The following is a 22,195-nucleotide window of genomic DNA, read 5'->3' as shown; positions in this document are numbered from 1 at the left end:
CCGCATTATGGGAGATGTAGGCAGAAGAAAAGCTTTAACTGCTCAATATCACGACTGGTGGAATCCACTAACTCACTCTTTGGTTACCTAGCAACTCACTCACTCACTCTTCGGTTACCTAGCAACAATGTGTTAAGTAACTGGCACAGCAGCAGTCTATAGTTCTTATAACTGCTTAAAAATTTAAAACAGAAAAGGTCAAGCCACCAGTTTGGCAGTATTTCAAACATTTAAAAACAAAAAACTAAAATCAATAATTATCTATTTTGACAATTATCGACGTCAACAGATACAGAATATTTAAATCGTGATAAGATTTTCAGTCCCAAGTTTAAACTTTGTGAAGATGGATTTTAGAGATGCAGAGAAATCAGCAGGTGCCCGAATCAGCGTTTTCTGACTGAAGAGTATCTGGTTGGGAAACAGAAAGCATACCACACCCAAGTCCTAGCAACCCTCTTCTGTGTGGAAGTTGTGACAGAGTGAAGACTACTCAGTTGTTTTCAGAATCACTGAGCAAGACTGAAAAAGCTCCTAATAAACCGTTTCTTCAGCGATGTGGTGCCAAGACTGTTTCTATTGTATGTATTAATTAATGTTAAGGTATATTTGACATTTGAACTATTAAAATAAGCGGTTCCAAATGTTTTGGAGGAGCTTTCCAGGCTTCACAGGTGGCTGTAAATACCAGGGGTTCAACTTCCAACAGGAAATCAGAGCCCGTTCCCCTCTCAAGGTGGACACAGCCAATTATCTCAAGTTTTCAACATGAGTTACTAGAAATAACCCAGAACTGCAGCTTTCTTCGATCAGCTCAGACATAACGCATCAAGTGTTGCAGCTGCTCACTACCAAACATCCTTTCCCCACTTATCCAAAATAGGATTGCACATCCACATACAGAGCGAGAAGGCTGGAAGTATAAAATAAGAGATGATTTCAGAAGCGACGCTGTTCCAGATACGCTCCAGGAGGCCCCTGGCCCTTATAAAACATGGCGGCTCTGCCCTTGAAACTTGGCATGAGGCTGGAAAGGTCGGAGTGGGGGTTGGGGGATACGTGCATATCCACACCACCGAGAAACGCTTTGCCTCTGTTGTGTCTGCCACCGAGGTCGAGTGTGCTGGAGAGCTGCCACAGTCAGGGTGAATTGGTTCTGCATTGCACTTGCACTGGAGAGGTCACAAGAATGCACACATGGCTGCTTTACAGAGGACGCAGCAGAATCTGGATCACTCTTTGTTCGAGTCGGGACGTTTCCCTGAGGTTACATAAACTAATCTTCACTCTAAAGGAAGATGGAGCAGGAGTAAAGACCCGACGTTCCCAGGAATCCACAAGCCAGTCAACATATAGATTAAGACGAACCATGTTTAGCTTCCAGCTTCTAATTATAGCAGCAACGCTTCTCAGGCTGCAGCAGCATCGGTTTATTTATTAACCACAATCTGACAGAGGAAACTTCTCCGCTGAGTGTTTAGGCTGATCTGAAGCATTGAAGGTAGAGTTGCTGCAGCTGGTGATGAGTCAGTCCCAACAGCTTCAAACTAGAGATACAAGAGGAGAAAAGAAGCAGCTGATTGGAGCAGAGCCAATGAAGGCGCTGCACCAGCTGCATGACTTGTAAACCGGCCTCAATCCATCTGCAGAGCCTTTAAGAGAACAGATGAACACTTTGGGTGACTAAACACCGGCCCTGTTTAGTCTGCTTTGATCAAAATTTGGTTTGTTTGTATAGAAGGTCTGGTTTGTTCGGGGAGGTGTGACCAAAAACAAACATGAAGTCTGATCCACCTAAAAACCTACGTCTTGGTTCACTTCTGGACTAGAGCATAGAGCATTCTGGGTAAATGCAACCAAAACAAACCAGTGTCTGAGAACTGGCTCGTGATCTTCTGCCAAAAAGAGAAATCCCACAACCCCTAAAATATAACAGCGCTTCATTTGTTTATATTTCATGAAGGACGCAGATGCACTCAAGTGTCGTCTTGTGTCATTTCCTTCAGTCATTCCTGTTCCCCTCCTCGCCACCACAGGCAAGAAGGGGAACAGATTTTTCAAACTTTATAATTGGGATCCACAGTTTATCGGACTTATCGGTCCGATAAGTAGACAATAAATTATTACAGAAGTTATTGCAATAAACGATAATATTGCCGTTTTGAGACGATTTTCAAGTAATATAATGGTAATGACAGAAAGAACACATTCTCAAAGATAAAGAAACTTTAAATTACAGCAAACATTTAATACTGGAACTGGAAGACATTTTAAATATCCAAAATAAATAAAACAAATTCTAAACTAAATGCTCCTTCAAAACAAATGGCTGGTTGAGACCAAAGCACCAGACTGAAAACTTATAAAATTTTTGGTAGAAAGAAAGAAAAGAGAAAAACAATAAGTCATGTAAATGAAAATTGAGCTCTTCTTAAATAAAAAGGCAACAAATGTCAAGTTTTCTTTAGGATGCGTTTCCCCTTCACAGATTTTACACCACTTATGGTATCAGATTTTATGAAATTACTACAGCATGTGTGCTTTATAATTAGAAATATTCCTTTAATTCATCTCAGACGACCAACACAAACCATTAGAGGTTCAGCGTCATGTTAAACTACTGAATCCGGAGCACATCTGCAGAAACTCTGTCCATCCAGAATCATTTCCTGCCCGCAGACCGCATGAGACATCATTAACCTTCACGTCAGCTTTCCCACTCTGGTGGAAAAAAATAGAGCTGTTGTTGCCGATCAGAGCCACAAACGAAACATCCTTCAGTTACAGGAATAGTTACAGATCTTGCTTGTTTGTAAACACGTCCAGGAAGCTTAGGAAAACCTGAACCAACCAACTCTCTTAGCGACTAATCGCCTTAGTCTCTTTTACCGGACGGATTAAACGAGCTTTGACTTCAGCGCTACCGAAAGTGAAGAAAATTAAACAGTTCAATTGCAGGTCAAAGCTACCAGCCTGAAGACAGACTGATTCAATTAACATGAAAGCGATAATCGAAACTGCTTGTTTAATACAGTTTTCTCCGGTTTACCTGAGCATGTGCGTCATTTGTGTACTACGGCAACCTGGAGAGGCGGTCCAGCCGTGCAACAATGCATGATTTGCAGGACAAACGGTCCGTTGTTGCGGCAGCAGCGGAGGAGACATGAGAGCTGTAGCTTCGAATACAAACCCACAGGAGAGGAGGAAAGAGATTTCCTTTGTAGGAAACCCAACTGTGTGGTACTTTAACAGAACCATTTCAAACAGATTCAACATGGCTGCCGCTTACATTAGATTGTAAATCACTTAAAATTAGTTCAGCCATTTTTTAAAAATTGGTCTTCAAAAAAATCTGCCACTGTCCACTTTTGTTCAGCTGTGGACTGAGTTACAGCAAATATTTTATTGTCTAGCAATTTGATTCAATTCCAATCAAATCATTGGAGTCATGATTTGATTCAGAAACAAATCTTTCCATTAGCGGAACAAGTCAGTGTTGGGCCGGGGGGCGGGGTCAATGACCGGGCGTTGGCTTGGGTTGGGGGCGGTGCTGTTTGGGCAGCGTTTCTTGTTTCATTTTTACCTAGGAAGCACATTGACTAAACCGTGAGTCAAACAGTCACTGGGACTGACTACTATATATTCCATTGAGAGAGAGTAACTTTAACATTACATACACCTTTCTGAACAGGTGAGGGCGCACTTTCTCAATCTATAATCAGACATTAAAGCGACTTGAAACCATTCCTCCCTCCCTGGCACCTCCAGACCCGGGCCCCCATGGGCACCCATCCGGGCCAGGGGGCAGCTGCCCCCCAGACCCCCCTATAGCTCCGGGCCTGAATCTTTCTATTCAAAACGGTAAAAAAAAAAAAAAAAGTGTTTAATTGGATGGTAAGAGAAAAAGACTACAAAACGAAAAACTAAATTACCCAACGTTTCATATTGTATCAAATGTCAGTAGTTTACATAAAATACACAAAAATATGTTTATGCATAAATTTTTGTTACTTAAATTACAAATATTAGGTCAGCTCAGCTGTGTGGATTTCTTAAGAAATACATCAGAATTATTTAAAATAATATATTTTTGCAAGCCGACAAAAAAATCAAAAATAAAAATCTGCCAAAATTAACCAGTCAGTCTTTTCAAACAATCTGTGATCAGTCAGGAAACTTCAATCTGCACTCCTAAATATATTTTAGTCTGATTAAACAGATTTAAGCAAAACCTCTAAAAGAAAACTGCATTTTTTTTCCTTTTTAAGGCCACAAGAGGAGATGAAGCAAGACTTTCAGTAGATTAAGGCTACAAAGTACAGGATTGATGTTCTGTTTCATGCTTTTGACAGCAATAACAGCTTCAAGCACAAATACTGCTGATTAAAAACAAACCCATACAGGTAATGCGCTTCTTTAGGACACAGTCACAAAAATAATGTGATTTGAGTCACTAAACTGCTCACAGTAACTGCATTTAATCATATTTACAAATGTATTGATAGAATAATTCAAATAATATGTACAGTTTGTGGTATTAAACAATTGGAATTTGTGAAAACAATACATCAGAATTGTTATACTAAGAAATTTATCATGATAAATGATAAACTTTCAACAACAACGGATCATAAATCAGCTGAATAACAAAAATCCAAGACATTTTATGTGTTCAAACCATGAATTATTTGGCCTGAACTTCTAATTTATGATGCGTCTGACACATCTGCTTGTCCTTTTAAATCAAATTGAGCTTCATCATAGCTGTGGTTAACATACCACAGTCCGAACAACAACTTTAACAAAATCCGTTTCCTCTAAAATGACCTCGTTGACTTCACTTCCCATAAGCAGATAAATCGCTGAAGGTTCCAGAGAAGAGTTTCACTTTATCCATCAGTGAATTATTAATGTCTAATGTGGGGTTTTAAATAGCCATCCCACAACGATAGTAGGTGTTAATGCTTTGCTAAAGGGCAGGAGAGAAATGAGTAAAAAAAAAAAAACCCTGTTTATATGAAGAGCATAACTGAAATGATGTGTGCCAACATGTCGAGCATCTTGTTCGCAGTGACTCAGCAGTCTGTGACGTCAACCTGAATGAGTAGCCGTTTCTAAAAGCTTTGTGGAAGTCAGAGTGTCTACGTGCGCCACCTCACATGAACCGCGGTGCGACTCAAACAGCGAGCACACACGTTCAGTCTAGCTCCTGTTCAGATGTAGCTTCTGCAATCCTAATGACCGTAACAGGGAGTCACCGTCAATTATGAAATAAAGAAAAGGTTCAGAATGAAACGCTTCGACATCTGGATCCTGTTATGCAACTTTTACTCCTCCCCTGTTTCTTCTGCCTTGTAATTTCAAACTTGATGAAAAGTGCAGCAGGCGGGGCGGCTGCGCGTACTGCAGAGTCAGGAGGAGTAATGAAGGAACACAAAAAGCCAGAAAGTCCTGGTGAATAAGGAAAGCGCTCGCTTTGTGTTGAGACAAGAAGGGAAACCCAATTCCTCCTGGAACTGGATCGCTCTTTGTTCATAGAGGGAAAAAAGCCAAGGAACGAGATCAGGACAGCCGGGTTTGCTTTGTGTCAGCTGAGTTGAAGATAAAAATAATCAGATATTCAGACCCTTCTCGTTGGATCAGGTTTTCTTCTGCATGACTGAACCGTTTTAACAAGTTGCTTCATTGTAAATGTGCAGAAAATAAATATCAGCTAAAATACATAAAAGAGAAATCCAACCTGCTGTTTAGAGTACATCAGCTGCATGCAGCTTATTTTCAGAACATCTGTTTACATCAAAGTAACTTATTGATCCAATCAATAGATTGATTCCAGTGAAGAAATCAATTTTTCTGATTCTCATGAAGTCCAGCTTGAGCATGTTATGCCTGGCACTTAAAATGTATGGAAAGCTCATAGGGTACGTAATTGATTTTTTTTTTCTGCTTTGAATTTGAAGAAACTAGTAATCTTCAACTTCAAGGTAAAAATGAGGTGGCACAGACTCACTTTTCTTTGCAACTACCATATTTTCAGCACTATAAGGCGCACCTAAAAACCTTGAATTTCCTCAAAAGCTGACAGTGCGCCTTATAATCCGCTGCGCCTTATATATGGACCAATATTGAGCCACAACAGGTCTAGCAACTATGGTAAGCAGCCTAAGACTTAATTTTCCCACGTAGAAGAAGAAGAAGAAGCAGCGCGCGGTGCATGCTCGGATAATTGTCAGAACGCTGGTTTGTTAATAAAGTTTGACTGACCTATCTACCTACCGACCGTCTAGAATCAGGTCGTCTGCAGGTCATTTAGCATGACATTCTCCACAAACATGCTGTGCGGGAACGGAGAAGGGTGACCATCGTCCGGCCCAGTCGCGGAAGGCTCTCCTCGCCGACCGGAGTCGGACTGTTTTGTTGACATTCCCTTTAGTCCAGCTAGTGGATGCATAACGTAACTCCAGCCTCTACTGTAGTGTCTATTCTATGCGCCTTATATATGAAAAAAGTTTTAAAATAGGCCATTCATTGAAGGTGCGCCTTATAATCCGGTGCGTCTTATAGTGCAGAAAATACGGTACTCAAAAATTAAAAGTAAAAAATAAGAAACTTCCGAGTCGCAATCTGGCACAAGAAAATGGTTGTGTGTAAACAAACGTATTTAGAATCAAATGATAACTAAAAGTTAGAAACAACTAACTGCAGCAAAGATGGATGAAAACCAAAGTATTTGAAAAACATCTGGTCAACAATCATTTTAGGATGGGAAGCCATTTTTATCCTCAGTTGTGCAAATTAAAACTTGTTTAGAGCTGCAAAAGTTGAATAAGTTTTAAATTTAGCTAAAAATTTAAAACTTAAAATCCACTGTACAAAACTTTAAAGACCCACAATTTTATTTCTATTTTTTAAATTTAAAAAATTGAAACATTTGTGGAAAAAGCGGCTTACAACCCAATTACAAAAGAATTCTAAAAAGGTATAGATTAGTTAATTTTAGTGGAAATTCAATACAATTATTCCATGAAAAAACTGAAAATTAGCTAAAAAAATATTTCACACAGTATCCATAAGAGGCAGGAATTTATTACATCATTAATGTGAAAAAGAAGTTTCATTTATCACAACTATAAGTTCCCATTAATGACGCTTGAAACCCCTGGACATTTAGAATAGTTATTTTTTAATCATTTTCTCTTCTGCTTTTTCCATAATAAAATTAATATAGATCATTTTGAAAATATATCATTAAATGCAGTTATTGTGCACAGGTTGGGGATGAGAATCACTTTAATTGCTGCCGTGTCCTGAAGAAGCTTATTTTGTAAGTTTGACTGCAGTAACATGTAGTTGCCTGCAATAAAACTACTAAATAGAAGTGGTAAAAAATTATTTTTTTTGTTTTTAGGCAACAATGAAGGTGTTACAAACCACTTGTTTAGGAGGATAAAGACCAATGCATCAGCAAAGGCAAAAAAAAAAAAAAAACCTCACAAAATCTTTCATTTCTATCATAGCCATCTGCTTACAGTACAATCAATTTGTTCTAGGGCTGAAACGATTCCTCGAGTGATTCGAGTACCTCGATTATTAAAATTCCTCGAGGAAAATTGACCTGCCTCGAAGCTTCTTTAATTTATGTTTTATCATTTAGCGCACCGTGTTTCAGCCTGAACATTATTTGCGTTGCGCGGAGCTCTGACTTCCGCCTCTGAGTTGTTGACGGAAGCTACGTGTTAGCGGCATAACATCCAATCTTCAAGTTCGGCCCGTGGGGATTTTACTAATTGGTGATAATTCCGGGTTTTCATCGTTTTTGTGGGACCAATAAACATCCTTAAAATGACCGGCGCGATGCCGGGAGTTCGGCAGCCTTTCTGCTCCGGAGCTGCTGGTTGAACGGCGGGAAGAAGCTGAGGAGGATTTCTACAGGTGAGCGGAGAGACTGAACACGGCGGGCGGCTGAGGGTTGATGCTTACAGGGTAAGAGCAGCTTACGGACGAACCGCACAATAAACTTATATCATCCCGGTCTGAACAAACGGGAGGCGGAACATGGCTGGTAGATGAGTTTCTGAACGGAGGAGCCGGAAATATCCCGTATTGCCCCCCCGGTCTACAAAAAAGTAACTGGTAGGGAAGCACAAATGTGGAAAAAATAGACTGATGTTGATATCCGATAGTAACACTGGTGTTATGGAAGATTTACCAATATTTTATTTCATAATTGTTTTTATCCGATTACTCGATTAATCGTAAGAAAAATCTATAGATTACTCGATTACTAAAATAATCGTTTACAACAGCCCTAATTTGTTCACTTCAACAGAATAGATATGAAAATGGAGCTGAAAGATAAACAAGCTATTATGTTCAAATGTCAAATACCAACACTTTGAGTTTTTGCCCTTCATGTTTGGTTGTCAATCAAGTGTCAGGATCTAAAGATCCAAACTGCACATAAATACAGCAGAATGACTGAAATGTTTCAGATTTTAAGGTATCGACATGTTTGATCAAAGAACTGTAGAAATAACTCCAGATGAAAGGCATCAAGACGTCGCATTTAAAACGCACTGAACTTCACATTAATCAGCAGCAGCGCAAGGTAAGCTCGTCAACGTCTCGTCATCTTACATTTTTAGGATTTTTAGTATCCTAGTTTCCTCAGAAACTAGGTTGCCAACTTTCAGGGTTTGTACTTTTCCCCACAGTAAATTCAAGCACTTTTCAAGGAATTTCAAGGTGAGTTTAAGCTTTTGCAGCACCAAACTTTAGAGATAAAAACAAAAAAACTACAGTTTCAATTCACAAAAATATATTTTATTACCGTTAATTTTTTGTGAATGTGTTCTACATGCTACAACAGGGACAATGTCATTTCCATTTGAATGATTTATCGTTTCCCCCTTTCTACCAAAAACCAGAGGATAAAAGTCTTCAGTCTGGTGTTTTGGTCTCAATTTGTCCATTTTTTGAAAGAATTTTGCTAAAAGAGATTTCATAATTAATTTTATTTGTCGTTTTGTTAATTTATTTTGTAGATTTAAAATGTCTTCCGGTTCCAGTGTTAAACATTCATTAAATTTAAAGTTTCTTCATCTTTGAGAATGTGTTCTTGAATTATTACCATTATATTAATTGAAAATTTGTCTCAAAAAATAATAATAATAATATTGATTATCCCAATAAAGTCTGGGACAATTTATCGTCCAGTAAAATTTGTTATATCTGTATGAAAATATGTGAATTCAACTGTAAACATTTTTCAAATTTAGGTTTTTAAATCAAGCAAAACTGTGCAGCTTGGATATAAAGCATTTTACAAACCTTGAAAACACCTAAATGAAGTTCAGTGGTTTTAAGGATTTCAAGCATCTATACAAATCCTGAGTTTTGAAGGAGTTCAGTTTAATGTTGCACAAACCCAACAGCTCTAGATTGCAGTGCTGTGTTTTTATTCCCGGTGTTAAAGCAGACTAAATATTGAGATAAGTCAGTCATTAATTCGCCGTGTGTTCGTTGTCCAGAAGCTTTAGCTGGATTACATCACAACAAACAAGCGTTCGTGTTGCAACTCCACCTGCAAGCAGACCTGAGAGCGCATTTCTACATCGTCATGGATCACACCTCTGCTTACCCAACCAAGGGAATGAAAACAAAAAAGAAGAGATAAAGCATGGTTTTGTCTCGATTCACTGGAGAGAGACAGATAAGGAGGTAAAGAAGCAGAAATGTCACGCCTGATGCTTTACAAAAAGAGCCGTTTTATGAAATCAGTAAAAGAAATCGATGTACTCTGGTAATCCTGTTTTGCTGTCGGACAAGGCAAAACAGGAGACCTCAGGATAATCCCATCTGAGCTCCAACAGCGGGAAATTGGATCGCTCAGATTCACCTGCTGAGTCTTACTCCAGAAAAAACTATTTGCTACTGCTTCACCCCAAAAGCCCCATACTTCTCCTCCCGAAATGAATCCAGCATTAAATTTCCTGTTGAAACTTCAGAGACTGTTCAGGAGACAGAAGACGTGTCTTTTTTTTTTTTTTTTTAAGGAAAGGCATTCCTCAGACCTACCGACTGAATGTTTAGTGTCACTTTCATCATCTACTCACTCACCAGATGAGACAAATGATTGACAAGATATTTCTGTTATTTCATGAAAATATTCCAGCTACAGTGGGAAGCTTGCAGCAAGAGATATCCCACAAGTTTTACTGGCAGGTCAAAAATAAAATACCAGAATCAACTTAGATCTATTAGAAATTCCACATTTTAGCCAATTCACTGCAAAAACAAAATATTAAAGTATTTCTGATGTGGTTTCTAGTGAAATAAGAAAACTTAAGTCACTTATCAGCAAGAAATAGGAGCTTTAGAATAAAAAAAATCCTTAGTATTAAAAAAGTACCATTTTCACTAGCATTTTATTTCACTTATAACATGGGAAAAATGTCCTGTAAGTGAAATAACCTGCCAATGGGACTAGAACTTTTTCATCAATATGAAAAGTATTGACTTAAAAACAGGCTCCTGTGTTTTAAAAAAAGTTATTTTGTCTCATTTAAAATGTGCAGAAACTAGACCAAAATTGCTTGGTAAAATTTTGTGCTTTTGGTAGTGTAGCCAACAAATGTGTAAATTAACAGAAGTAATAATTTATTTGAATATTCCCACCTCCACTACATTTTCTACGGGGCAGGGTGTCCAAAGTGATGGACTGAGACCTGAGCCTTCAGAGTCACATAAAGACGGTTACAAAGTCGGCCTTCTATCGTCTGAAGAACATTTCCAGGATTAGAGGACCAATGTTTCAGTGAGATCTAAAGAAACTCATCCATGCGGTTATCTGTAGTCGTAGTGATTACTACAAGAGTCTTCAGAGGTCCACCTAAAAATAAAAAAATATACTTGCAGCTGCTGTTCTGACTAAAACCAGAAAGATGGAGCACATCACCCCAGTTGTAAAGTCCCTACACTGGGTCCCTGTAGCTCAGAGAATAGACTTTAAAATACCGTTAGTTTATAAACAGCTCGGCATCATAGTACATTAAAGATCTGCTGCTGTTGTATGAATCTTCCAGACCTCTCAGGTCTTCTGGTTCTGATCTGCATCCCCAGAACCAAACATGGAGAAGCAGCGGTCAGCTTCTATGCCCCACAAATCTGGAACAAACTTCCAGAAAACAGTAAAAACAGCCAAAACACTGAGTTCCTTTAAAAAGCCACCTGTTTGGAGTTACCTTTGAACCACAATCAATGAAGCGTTGACCGACTATTTAGTGAGTATTGATGATTTTGATGATAGCACTTGATGTAATGCCTGTTATTGGTTTCCACAGCTGTTGACTAAATGATGCGTTTGTTTTCATGACGTAAAGCACTTTGAGCTGCCATACCGATGAAATGTGTTCCACAGATAAACCCGATTGGTTGAAAAGCTGTGGGTTCTCGGAGGACGTCTTACCTCCACCGTACATGACGGCCAGCATGATGGAGGAAATCCAGGAGACCTGGCTGGGCGTGGCGTCGAAGATGACCTCGATCTCCTTGAAGAAGACCGTGATGGACTTTGGGAAGGCGTAGGAGAAGCCGATGCAGATGAAGGCGCCCGCCACCACGGCCCAGCCCCAACCCCCTTCAGGTGGGGTGTATCCCACAGGTCCACCCACTGCTGGAGGCATAATGGCTCAGAGGCGAAGCAGACGACTGCGGCGGCGTACGGACTCGACTTGGTGGGGGAAGAGCTCGGATCAGGCTTCAAAACAGCACCTGTGTGGAAAAACAATGAAGCAAAGGTTTAATATATTTCCTAAATTCTGATTTATTAATATTTTATCCAAGTCAGCTGTAAAACAAAATGAGTTTTACATTTTCTCGTCCCTCTGAACAAAGTTTTGTTTCTGCAGACATCATGAGAGAAGACTAGAATTGCAATTCAATGAAGTCACATGAAAATAAAGTTGAAATAATGCAAGAATAAAGCCAAGAATCTGGAAAAACTTACAGAAAACTGCAAAACAGCTGAAACAGGGCCTTCCTTCAAATCAAGGCTACAAATACACTTGATGGGTTGATTATTACCAGAATAAAGCCGTAATGTTAGGAGAATGACAGAAATCACACAAACAAATGAGAAAAGTTGAGCTTAGAGTTTAGTATCAGTTTTACAAATAAGATTGCGCTTCAAATTGGAACAGTGTAAAACTATTTTCTGCAGGAGGATTTAGAAAAACTGTTGTTGCACAATTGTATCAAAGAATACAGCAGAATTACTGCAATCAAATCCTGATAACACTACAAGTTTCCCCCAATCAAAAGAACGTTTTTCATTCTTCTGGAGAAATTGTGTCTTTATTCTACTAATATGACTGCCACATTGTTTAAAAATATTAAATATGCATACCTACATACATACAGGTCCTTCTCAAAAAAATTTGCATATTGTGATAAAGTTAATTATTTTCCATAATGTAATGATAAAAATTAAACTCATATTTTAGATTCATTTCACACCAACTGAAATATTTCAGGTCTTTTATTGTTTTAATACTGATGATTTTGGCATTCAGCTCATGAAACCCCAAAATTCCTGTCTCCAAAAATTAGCATATTTCATCCGACCAATAAAAGAAAAGTGTTTTAATACCAAAAAAAGTCAACCTTCAAATAATTACGTTCAGGTATGCACTCAATACTTGGTCAGGAATCCTTTTGCAGCCTTCAAGGCGGCATGGAGGCAATCAGCCTGTGGCTCTGCTGAGGTGTTATGGAGCCCAGGATGCTTCGATRGCCTTAAGCTCATCCAGAGTTTTGGGTCTTGCGTCTCTCAACTTTCTCTTCACAATATCCCAMAGATTCTCTATGGGGTTCAGGTCAGGAGAGTTGGCAGGTCAACTGAGCACAGTAATACCATGGCCAGTAATACCAGTGGTTTTGGCTCTGTGAGCAGGTGCCAGGTTGTGCTGAAAATGAAATCTTCATCTCCATAAAGCTTTTCAGCACATTGAAACATGAAGTTCTCCAAAATCCTCTGATAGCTGCTGCATTGACCCTGCCCTTGATAAAACACAGTGGACCAACACCAGCAGCTGACRKGGCTCCCCAGACCATCACTGACTGTGGGTACTKGACACTGGACTTCTGGCCTTTTGGCATTTCCTTCTCTCCAGTCTTCCTCCAGACTCTGGCGCCTTGATTTCCGAATGACATGCAAAATTTGCTTTCATCCAAAAAAAAAGTACTTTGGACCACTGAGCAACAGTCCAGTGCTGCTTCTCTGTAMCCAGGTCAGGCGCTTCTGCCGCTGTTTCTGGTTCAAAAGTGGCTTGACCTTTGACCTGGGGAATGCGGGACCTGTAGCCCATTTCCTGCACACGCCTGTGCTTGGTGGCTCTGGATGTTTCTACTCCAGACTCAGTCCACTGCTTCCTCAGGTCCCCCAAGTTCTGGAATCGGCCGTTCTCCACAATCCTCCTCAGGGTCCGGTCACCTCTTCTCGTGTGCAGCGTTTCCTGCCACACTTTTTCTTTCCCACTGAGGCGCCTTGATACAGAACTCTGGGAACAGCCTATTCGTTCAGAAATGTCTTTCTGTGTCTTACCCTCTTGCTTGAGTGCGTCAGTGATGGCCTTCTGGACAGCAGTCAGGTCAGCAGTCTGACCCATGATTGCGGTTTTGAGTAATGAACCAGGCTGGGAGTTTTGCAAAGTCTCAGGAATCTTTTGCAGGTGTTTAGAGTTACTTTGTTGATTCAGATGATCAGGTTAACGGCTCGTTCAGAGAACCTGTTCATGATATGCTAATTTTTTGAGACAGGGATTTTGGGTTTTCATKAGCTKTATGCCAAAATMATCAGTATTAAAACAATAAAAGACCTGAAATATTTCAGTTGGTGTGCAATGAATCTAAAATATATGACATTTTAATTTTTATCATTTTTACATTATGGAAAATAATTAACTTTATGACAATATGCTAATTTTTTGAGAAGGACCTGTACATATAGTAAACATGGGTTTGGATTCAGAAAAGTTAAACAGTTTGCCAAAATCTTCAGTTGGGTTGGAGTTGTTATTATTTTTAGTGATAAACTGATTTTGTTCTGTGGATGAAACACAAAAATGCATAAAAATGTCTATTTTCCAAATATTCAGCTGGACATGGCTTTATTAAACTGAAAATATTTTGTGATAAATTTAAGAAGTTAATTTCTGACGTCATGGCAGAGAATGTCCTAGTTTACAAATTGTAAATGTATGCCTTTAAATTTAGATGTTTCTTTCCATACGTGAAAACCATCTCAAAACGTCTGTATTAATTTGTAAAAATTTACCCGGAGGTCAATTTTAGCCCCGATACTCTATAATATGAATGTGTTGACATTATTTTAGCTATTTCTGTTGCAGAAGACAAAAAAAAGCCAGTTTTGTTGTCCTAGTAACCTATCACACAGTTACAGTGGATAAGCAAGCACAATGCCAGAGCCTATTCGATCAAAATATCCTTTTTCCCCTTATTTAGGTCACATGCAGCTGCTATGATCATCAGCTCTGCTTCTGTTTGGTTCATTTACCTTACATGGCATTCTATACTCCAAAATAACCTCTCCCTGTAGATTAAACTTGGATAAATTACAACCAGCAGGGGAGAATAAACTGCTGTATGTGGAAAGGAGAGCTAATTAACAACCAGGGGTCAAGCACCCTACAAGGCTTTTAGCTCAGATCAGGCGGTAAACAAGCGAGCTCTGACAATCATTACGCAGAGCAACACGCTGACACCTCAGTGTGACGACACGCCTTTGCTTTCACTTGCATCAGCCAAATATTTAGCTTCCTATATCTTCACCACAAAGAGAAACTAGTTAAAAAAAAACTGATGTGCTGATTTCTGCTTGAAAACAACCATTTTCACAGAACTGAAACTAAAAGGCACAGAAACAAACGTTAGCATTAGCTGTAACCTCAGAGAGGACATGTTCCGTTTCATAACACGGCTTAGCTTTCAGCCCCTTCTTTCCTCCTTAGAGTTTCAGCCATGACGGTGAGGCGTTCACAGACCTGGTTTCATGATGCATCAGGCTGCAGACCTGGAGGAGGTCTGCAGCCTGATGCAGGCCTCCTCCAGGTCTGGACAGAAACGAGTCACATCTTTATGCCGATATGGAGGTAAGAGCATCCATCATCAGATCGTTTGAAATGATACAGATTTTTCCCCATGGAGGTTATCGTAAATATTCCCAACAAAATGCACCTTGGGAAGCTGAAATACTATACTTGACATTTTAAAATCAAACTCCATTTGCATGATTTATTGTTTCTCTTTTTTCCTCTTCACCAACAAATGGACGACAAAAGTCCTCAGTCTGGTACTTTGGTCCCAACTAGCCATTTGTTTGAAGGACAATTTTGTCCTTCAGTTTAGAGAGACTTCATCATTAATTTTATCCATTGTTTTGATTATTTATTTAGGATATTTAAAATGTTCACAAGCAACACTGTTAAATGTTCATTAGAAATTAAAACACCGTCACCAACTTAGCAACTATTGCTATGTTTAGCAATTTTTCAGACATTAGCAACTTTTTTCCCTAAATAAAAAAATTAAATAAAAAAATTCCAACTCCTGACTCACCCCCAGGTGGCGTGTGTCTGAGTGAGATGGGTTTTATACCTGACCTGGGCTGTGTGATGTAAACGTCAACCAACCAATAGGAAAACTCAAACGCAGTAGCCTCTTTTAAACCCATAGGTGGCAGCACTGAGACTGTTAGACAAAATATCACGGAATTAAACAAAACTTACTTGAACGTGATATAATTTGTACAGTAAAAAAACACTGAACTCTGAAAACCACATTTATAGTTTATCTGCAAGAAAAAGTTGATTTGAGGTTTAGTTGTTTTTTTTTAGTTTTAAGACTGAAAAAGCTAAATAAAAAGCCCACATATGGTGCAGATATTCAAAAAGCAGATAAATTTGCTTAATTATTCACATTAAGACCTTTAAAAAAAAATTGACAAAATCTATTTTTCCTTGTTTAATTTCATGTTTCCATATTTATCTAGACCTGGAAAATGACCAGAAGAGTGCAACATGCATTTTGACAGCATGTTAAAGTTTAATTTTAACTCCGTTATAATACAGTTTGTGTGCAGCATGCAGAATACAAAAAGAAAAATTAAATAAAAAATTGTGGGGAGGGGATCCTGACTACAGGTTAGTTCTGGTTTTTGGTTTCACTCAGAATGTGGTGCAAACTCATCCTCAACCATTACATCACATTACTTTCAAGTAATGTGGTAACCAAGTGAAGAAACACATACAGATGAAGCATGAACTTGACCTCATTCTGCCTGACGTCTGCTGAACGCAAACATGTGCTACATTTCATCTGAGGAGCTCTGCGGCGGGTTTGCATTACAACACACATGCAGTGAAACGGGACGCCAGGGACACACGAGTCATAACTTCCAAAATGGAAACGTCACATTCAAACCACCTCTGGCCAGTTTGACAAGCATGAAAATGATCCGACCCCATGTCATGTACAGGAACACAAAGGAGCACCCGACTCTCCTGAAATAGTCACATTTAACCTTTAAAAACAGCAAGATATGAACACAAACACGAGGGAAACTCCACTTCCTCGTTAAATATTAAGAAAAAAATAAAATGTTTGCATTACTCTGGCAGCCATAAAACGACAGCACCGGCTGGATAAAACCGCAGAATTACCTCAGATATCAGCTACGAGTATCAGTTTGTGTGTTTACTCAGCTCAGAGCACTTGAGGTCAAGTCAATCACTCGGTACAAAACCTAGACCCCGTCCAACAGAGCAACTGATCCCCTCTAAAACGCTGAGTGCTGGGGGCCACTAAATGACAGAGCTGGCTTCTAATCCAGTGTGACCTCTGAGAAGTGCAAGTAACGCAGCAAAAAGGTCATCCAGGGGCTTCCGAGTAAACCTGGAACTCACTTGTTGGTCTGCTTGTGTCATAGAGAGGCGCTTAAAGCAAACGCTCCAGCGGACCCGAGTAAACCTCTGACCGGTCAGAGTCCGGCTACAACCAAAGAGGGAAAACACGAGTTCAGTTTCTGCAGCAGATCACACATCTGTTCCAAGATCAACGTCTGACAAAAACAACCCCCCTCCAACGGTTTCCTGCACTTCACTGTTAACTTAAGCAGCAGTGTGTTCAGGCAAAGAGCCTCAACCTCAGGCCCATCTCAGGCTTCCTGTACTGGACAGGAATGTGGCGACACAAAATACACCAAGAACATTCTCTTCCATACCTGCAATGCTGGTCAGAAGTTTGCATGCGCTCATATCTACAGTCACTCATTACAGCAAGAAACTAGCAATCAGGCTCGAAATCTGAGTGTAGTGATTGACCCAGACCTGAACTTTCAGAGCCACATAAAGACAGTTACAAAGCCAGCCTTCCATCACCTGAAGGCAAAATCTCCCCGCAAGATCTAGAGAAACTCATCCATGCATTTATCTTTACTCACATTGATTACTTCAACTGTGTCTTCACAGGTCTGCCTCTAGAGCTTCCTGGGACATTAGTCCTTTAATCCCAGAAATGTTCTTAAGGTGATAGAAGGCCGATTTTAGCTGTCTTAACGTGACTGAGGCGTGAGATCTGAGCCCATCACCACACAAAGCTTGGCAGAATTTTTTATGGGAGCTCACTGAGAATCTTTGTGTAAAATGTGTGTAAAACCGGCAAACATTGCAATAGTAAATAAAAGCATGTGATTGAGGCTTAACTTGCTAGAGGTCCATTTAAGCAAACCAAAGTAGGAGTGCACCAATTTATCCGCCGGCCAATATTCTTAATTTTGGAAGATTGTGATCTGCCGATACTTGCATGTGAAGCCAATTTTAGCTACCTCAGCCACTGTCCTCGTCGGCTCTGCAGGGAGAGGTTTGACCGATAGATCGGCAAACCAGGGCATGTCTGCATGTTTGCAGTCAACGATAGTCCTCCCACTGTTGCCAACTCAGCAACTTTCTTGCTATATTTAGCAACATTTTGGAAAAAAAAAAAAAAAAAAGATCAGAATCAGCAGGTCAGGCTTTTTAAAGATTGATAATCAGCGATCAGCCAGAAAGTACAATTGCAAAAGCAAAGTTCAATCTGTCCCAGTGTATGAAAGCTTTCAACTAGTAATGTCAGCACCAGTAAATGTAAAGTACGAGTCATATTTAGTGACTGATTTGGAAAATATCTGGAATTAGAGGAAAAGGTCAAATAATTTGCACTAATATTTAACCATTTACTAGCTACAATGCAGCTTCAGTTTTACAACAATAATCACAGTAAATCTTCCAGTGTCTGTGTTCAGACTGAAATCTTGCTAATGGGTAAAATTAATTTTGGTCCACTGTTAACGTGAAGCAGCCTCGGCGCAGTGGGATTAGAGCTGAACTGCCGTTTCCCCCAGGCGGTCCCACGGCTCCATGGTGAAGTGCAGATAGGCATCAGGATAGCGTGTGGGTGCCAGTAAAAGTGGGGCAAATCCTGGAGGAGTTCTCAATGAGGGCATTCATTCAGACGTCACAGATGCTTCATTCAGGCCGGAGCGGGATGCAAAAGTTACCTCAAATTTTTTATATGAAAACTGCAGCCAAACTTCATAAGAAATTTTCCCATTGTGCATAAAAATACTGTTAAAATTATTTAGCTCAAAGTAGTTTCCAAGTTATTTGCAGCTTTTCAAGCACAGGACAGTGAAGTCATTGAGTCACACAAAAAGAGGAAGAAAGCCATTAGCAGCATTAGCTTTATTGCTTCAAGGAATGAGTGAGCACAAGTTTTAAACCTGATTCAAATGTCACGAGAAAGTAAACCTGCTCTGCTGCTTTTTCTGTTGGATTTTAATGTTTTAAAACCAGGCAAACCTCAATTAGTGTAGCAGAACGCATTTAAATACATCAAGAAACCAAGTCAGATGCATCAACTTTACCAGTCATGTGAAGAACCTGTGATGTAAACATGCAAGACAAAAAACTGATTTTCCAGATAATTTCAACACTTAAGCCACTGGCTGCATCGTGCATGGCAACAATGCATCTTTTCAAACTGCGATAATAAAGATTAGATCCAACAATAAAGATTGCACAAAGCACTTTATTTTAGATAAAGGGTGCAGTCAGTCCAGTGTAAGGTTGCAAAAATATGACTGATGCAACACAATAAAAAAATAGATTCCATGTACCGTATTTTCCATACTATAAGGCGCACCTAAAAACCTTCAATTTCCTCAAAAGACGATAGTGCACCTTATATGTGGACCAATATTGAGACACAACAGGTCCGGCAACTACGGTAAGCAGCCGCCGACTTCATTATCCCCCGTAGAAGAAGAAGTGCGCAGTGCATGCTGGGATAGTTGTCAGATCGCAGGTTTGTTTATAAAGTTTGATAATGCATTTAAAGTCGGGGGGAGGCGGGCGAAGAGAGACAGAGACTGTGGTGGCAGCGTGTTGGTTGGTTTGTGTTACCCAGAATGCAGTTGGACACAATATCGCAACACCAACACCGTGAGTGAAACAATGACTGGAGCAGCTACTATGTAAAGTACTCGGGACCACTTCTTTACAAATGTGGATGTGTAATAATAGAGTACAGAACAAATCGGCAACCCAAACTGAAGCGTCTATTCTATGCGCCTTATATATGAATGAAGTTTTAAAATGGGCCATTCATTGAAGGTGCACCTTAAAACCCAGTGCGCCTTATAGTGCGGAAAATACGGTACTTGGTGCTTCCTGTTTCAAACAAGAGGTCTATTGCTTTAACTTCAAGATTAACAATCGAGATTACAAATTTCAGAGTACCAGGAGAAGCAGCAGCTTTGGGGCAACAGAACGTCACGTGAAGGTCATTTTAAATAATTCAAATCTGTGGCCAGATATTGGGATGTGTAGTTTTTTTTAAACTTACACCGTGACATTCAGAAAAGGTCAGGGTTCAGGGCCCAACACTCTCAGGAACATTTAAGCCGCGCACAAAGCAAAGGGCGCCGAAAATGACACAGCAGTCACTCACTTTCTGATCCACTTTTAGACAATATCTCCTGGTTACACACCTATTAATAAACAAGCGACTCGGTCCGGTTCTGGGACAATGGATTCCCTGCGAGTTCAGCGCGTGTGGCAGTCATGCGATCTTTCCACTGAGGTCTGACCTCCCGGAGCTGGCGAGTTGAACTCGTGCGCCGCTGTGCAGCAGATAGATAAGCGGTTAGCGAACGACCAGAAGAACTGCTGGAGCCAGGGAGGAAATCAAAGCCAATCCTCAAAACATTACAGATTACTACATGCAACTGGCTTTACGTCGAATCAGATTGGAGTTAATGGATGCAGCTTGGCTTATTTTTAGTAAATCTTCTTCAAATTACATTAGTTGACGTGTTTCTTGCAACTTTTCTGAGTCAACACCATATTCTTTAGAAACAAGCGTCGATTTACATGAACGCATTTCAGCAGCTGATGATTTAAAATAATTTCCTGTCATCTACTGTAAGAACATGTAGCCATGGGCGGTTCTAGATGGGGGCCAATGGGGGCCAGTGTCTCCCCTGTAGAACTGGTCCTGACTCTTGTACTAAACTAATTTTTTATGACTCATCTAGGAAGATTTTTTTAACCATGAGTTACACTTTAACGATGAATTGCTTCTGCCAGTGTTGGCCAGGATTCTCTTGTGAAAGAGATTTTTACTCTCAATTAGATTTTCATGTTAAAATAAAATTTGAAAATTAAGGGGTTGGACTTTTAAGTTCAGTCATATTGAGATGGAATTGGTTTTCATGTGCTAGATCAGGGCTCTGTGGCTCTCTAAATATATTAAAATAATATTTTATGTTTCATTCATTGTCCTGTTCTATGTGTTTTGTTGATTTTTTTTAAACCCACGTAGATCACACTCTGGCCTCCTTGACCAGGAATTTGATGAAAAGGTATAAAAATGGAATGAAAGTCTTAATATAAAATAAAATTATGTTACATTACATCTCTTAAATTGATAAACATTTCAAATTACAATGATAAATCTGTAGTAATTTGGTTTTAATCTCAACCGAGAGAGGTTTTGTTACTTTGGGAGCACCCACACAGAGTTAGCAGGACTTCCAAAAAGCTACACTGGTGGGTCTTCAAGGTACCATTGAGTTTAAAGCACAATTTAGGAAGTGAGTGAAAAGGTTGGAAAACAATGGCAACAAAAGATCCAATCAACCCAACATGCAAATTAGTCGCACAGAGGCTGGAGGGCCACACAATGGAGAAGCAAAATGATCCAAGAGGGAAATCAAATTTTTATTTTCTTATTGTTCAGCTGCTTTTTGATGGGAATCTGTTCATCTATAGGTTAAAAATTAAAAACTACATTTGTGAAATCCTTATTTTATTGCTGAAAACAGCACAAGCAGATACTTAAAATTGTCGTTTTTAATTTTCTTTAAAATGATCAAGTGGAATATTGCTTATACAAACTTTAATTTGATCAATTTTAACCTAAAAGCGAGATTATAGAGTTAACATTTTCTGTGTTTCAGGCTCAGTGTTCTTCAAACGCATCATAAATCCCTCCTGCCGGATCGTCAGGTCGGTTTTAAGGAGGACCGCGCCGGACCGGATGCTCAGCTGTGAAGTGGATCCCCCCCCCCCTCCCTTACCCTCTCCATCCACATGTGGATGTAAAAATAGCGCCATGCGGGCAGCATCACGCCACCCGGAATAAAGCTACGTCGGGACGGAGCGCCGCTGTGAAGCCGGTAGACGTGATCTTCTGCCGCAGTGGAGAGAGTAACGTGGACGGAGCGGTGCCCGAGCGCGAAGCTAAACACTCCACAATCTACCTGGCTAATTAGCGGTCGCTTAAAAAAAAAAAACAAGCTGTATTCCGTAACATAATAGAAAAATATCCACCATTTTTTTTTTTATTCAGAAATAGCTTCAGTGTGGCGCCACACCGCAGCACGCAGTGACGGGAGACGTTCACTCACCGCAGGGTTTCTTCGGCTCGGTGTCCGGCTGAAGCTCACTGTCTCCCCGTGGGAGTCCTTGCTTTCTGCGGTCCGATAGTAGCTTCGGGTCCCACTGACCTCAGTCTGTAACAGTCCAGCAGAAAAGGATGAGGAGGATGATGGCATTACGAACTACCTCTAGCGCATGCG

The 22,195-nt window shown here is 39.9% G+C and overlaps 1 protein-coding gene across 1 annotated transcript in view; it reads right to left on the bottom strand.

The window, feature by feature from the left end:
• Window positions 1–22,195, bottom strand: part of LOC103467894 (monocarboxylate transporter 1-like) — a 26,683-nt gene extending 4,488 nt beyond the window's left edge. Inside the window, exons 1-2 of the mRNA XM_008414622.2 lie at window positions 22,025–22,195; window positions 11,468–11,772 (exon numbers count right to left, since the gene is read on the bottom strand). Coding sequence (XP_008412844.1) covers window positions 11,468–11,684 — 217 coding nt within the window. The 5' untranslated portion in view covers window positions 11,685–11,772; window positions 22,025–22,195. The remainder of the gene's footprint in view (window positions 1–11,467; window positions 11,773–22,024) is intronic.

Source organism: Poecilia reticulata, linkage group LG7, assembly GCF_000633615.1.
Source record: "Poecilia reticulata strain Guanapo linkage group LG7, Guppy_female_1.0+MT, whole genome shotgun sequence".
NCBI classification, from domain to species: Eukaryota; Metazoa; Chordata; class Actinopteri; order Cyprinodontiformes; family Poeciliidae; genus Poecilia; species Poecilia reticulata.
Note: the sequence above shows the minus strand (reverse complement) of the source record. Positions and strands in the feature narration are given on the sequence as shown.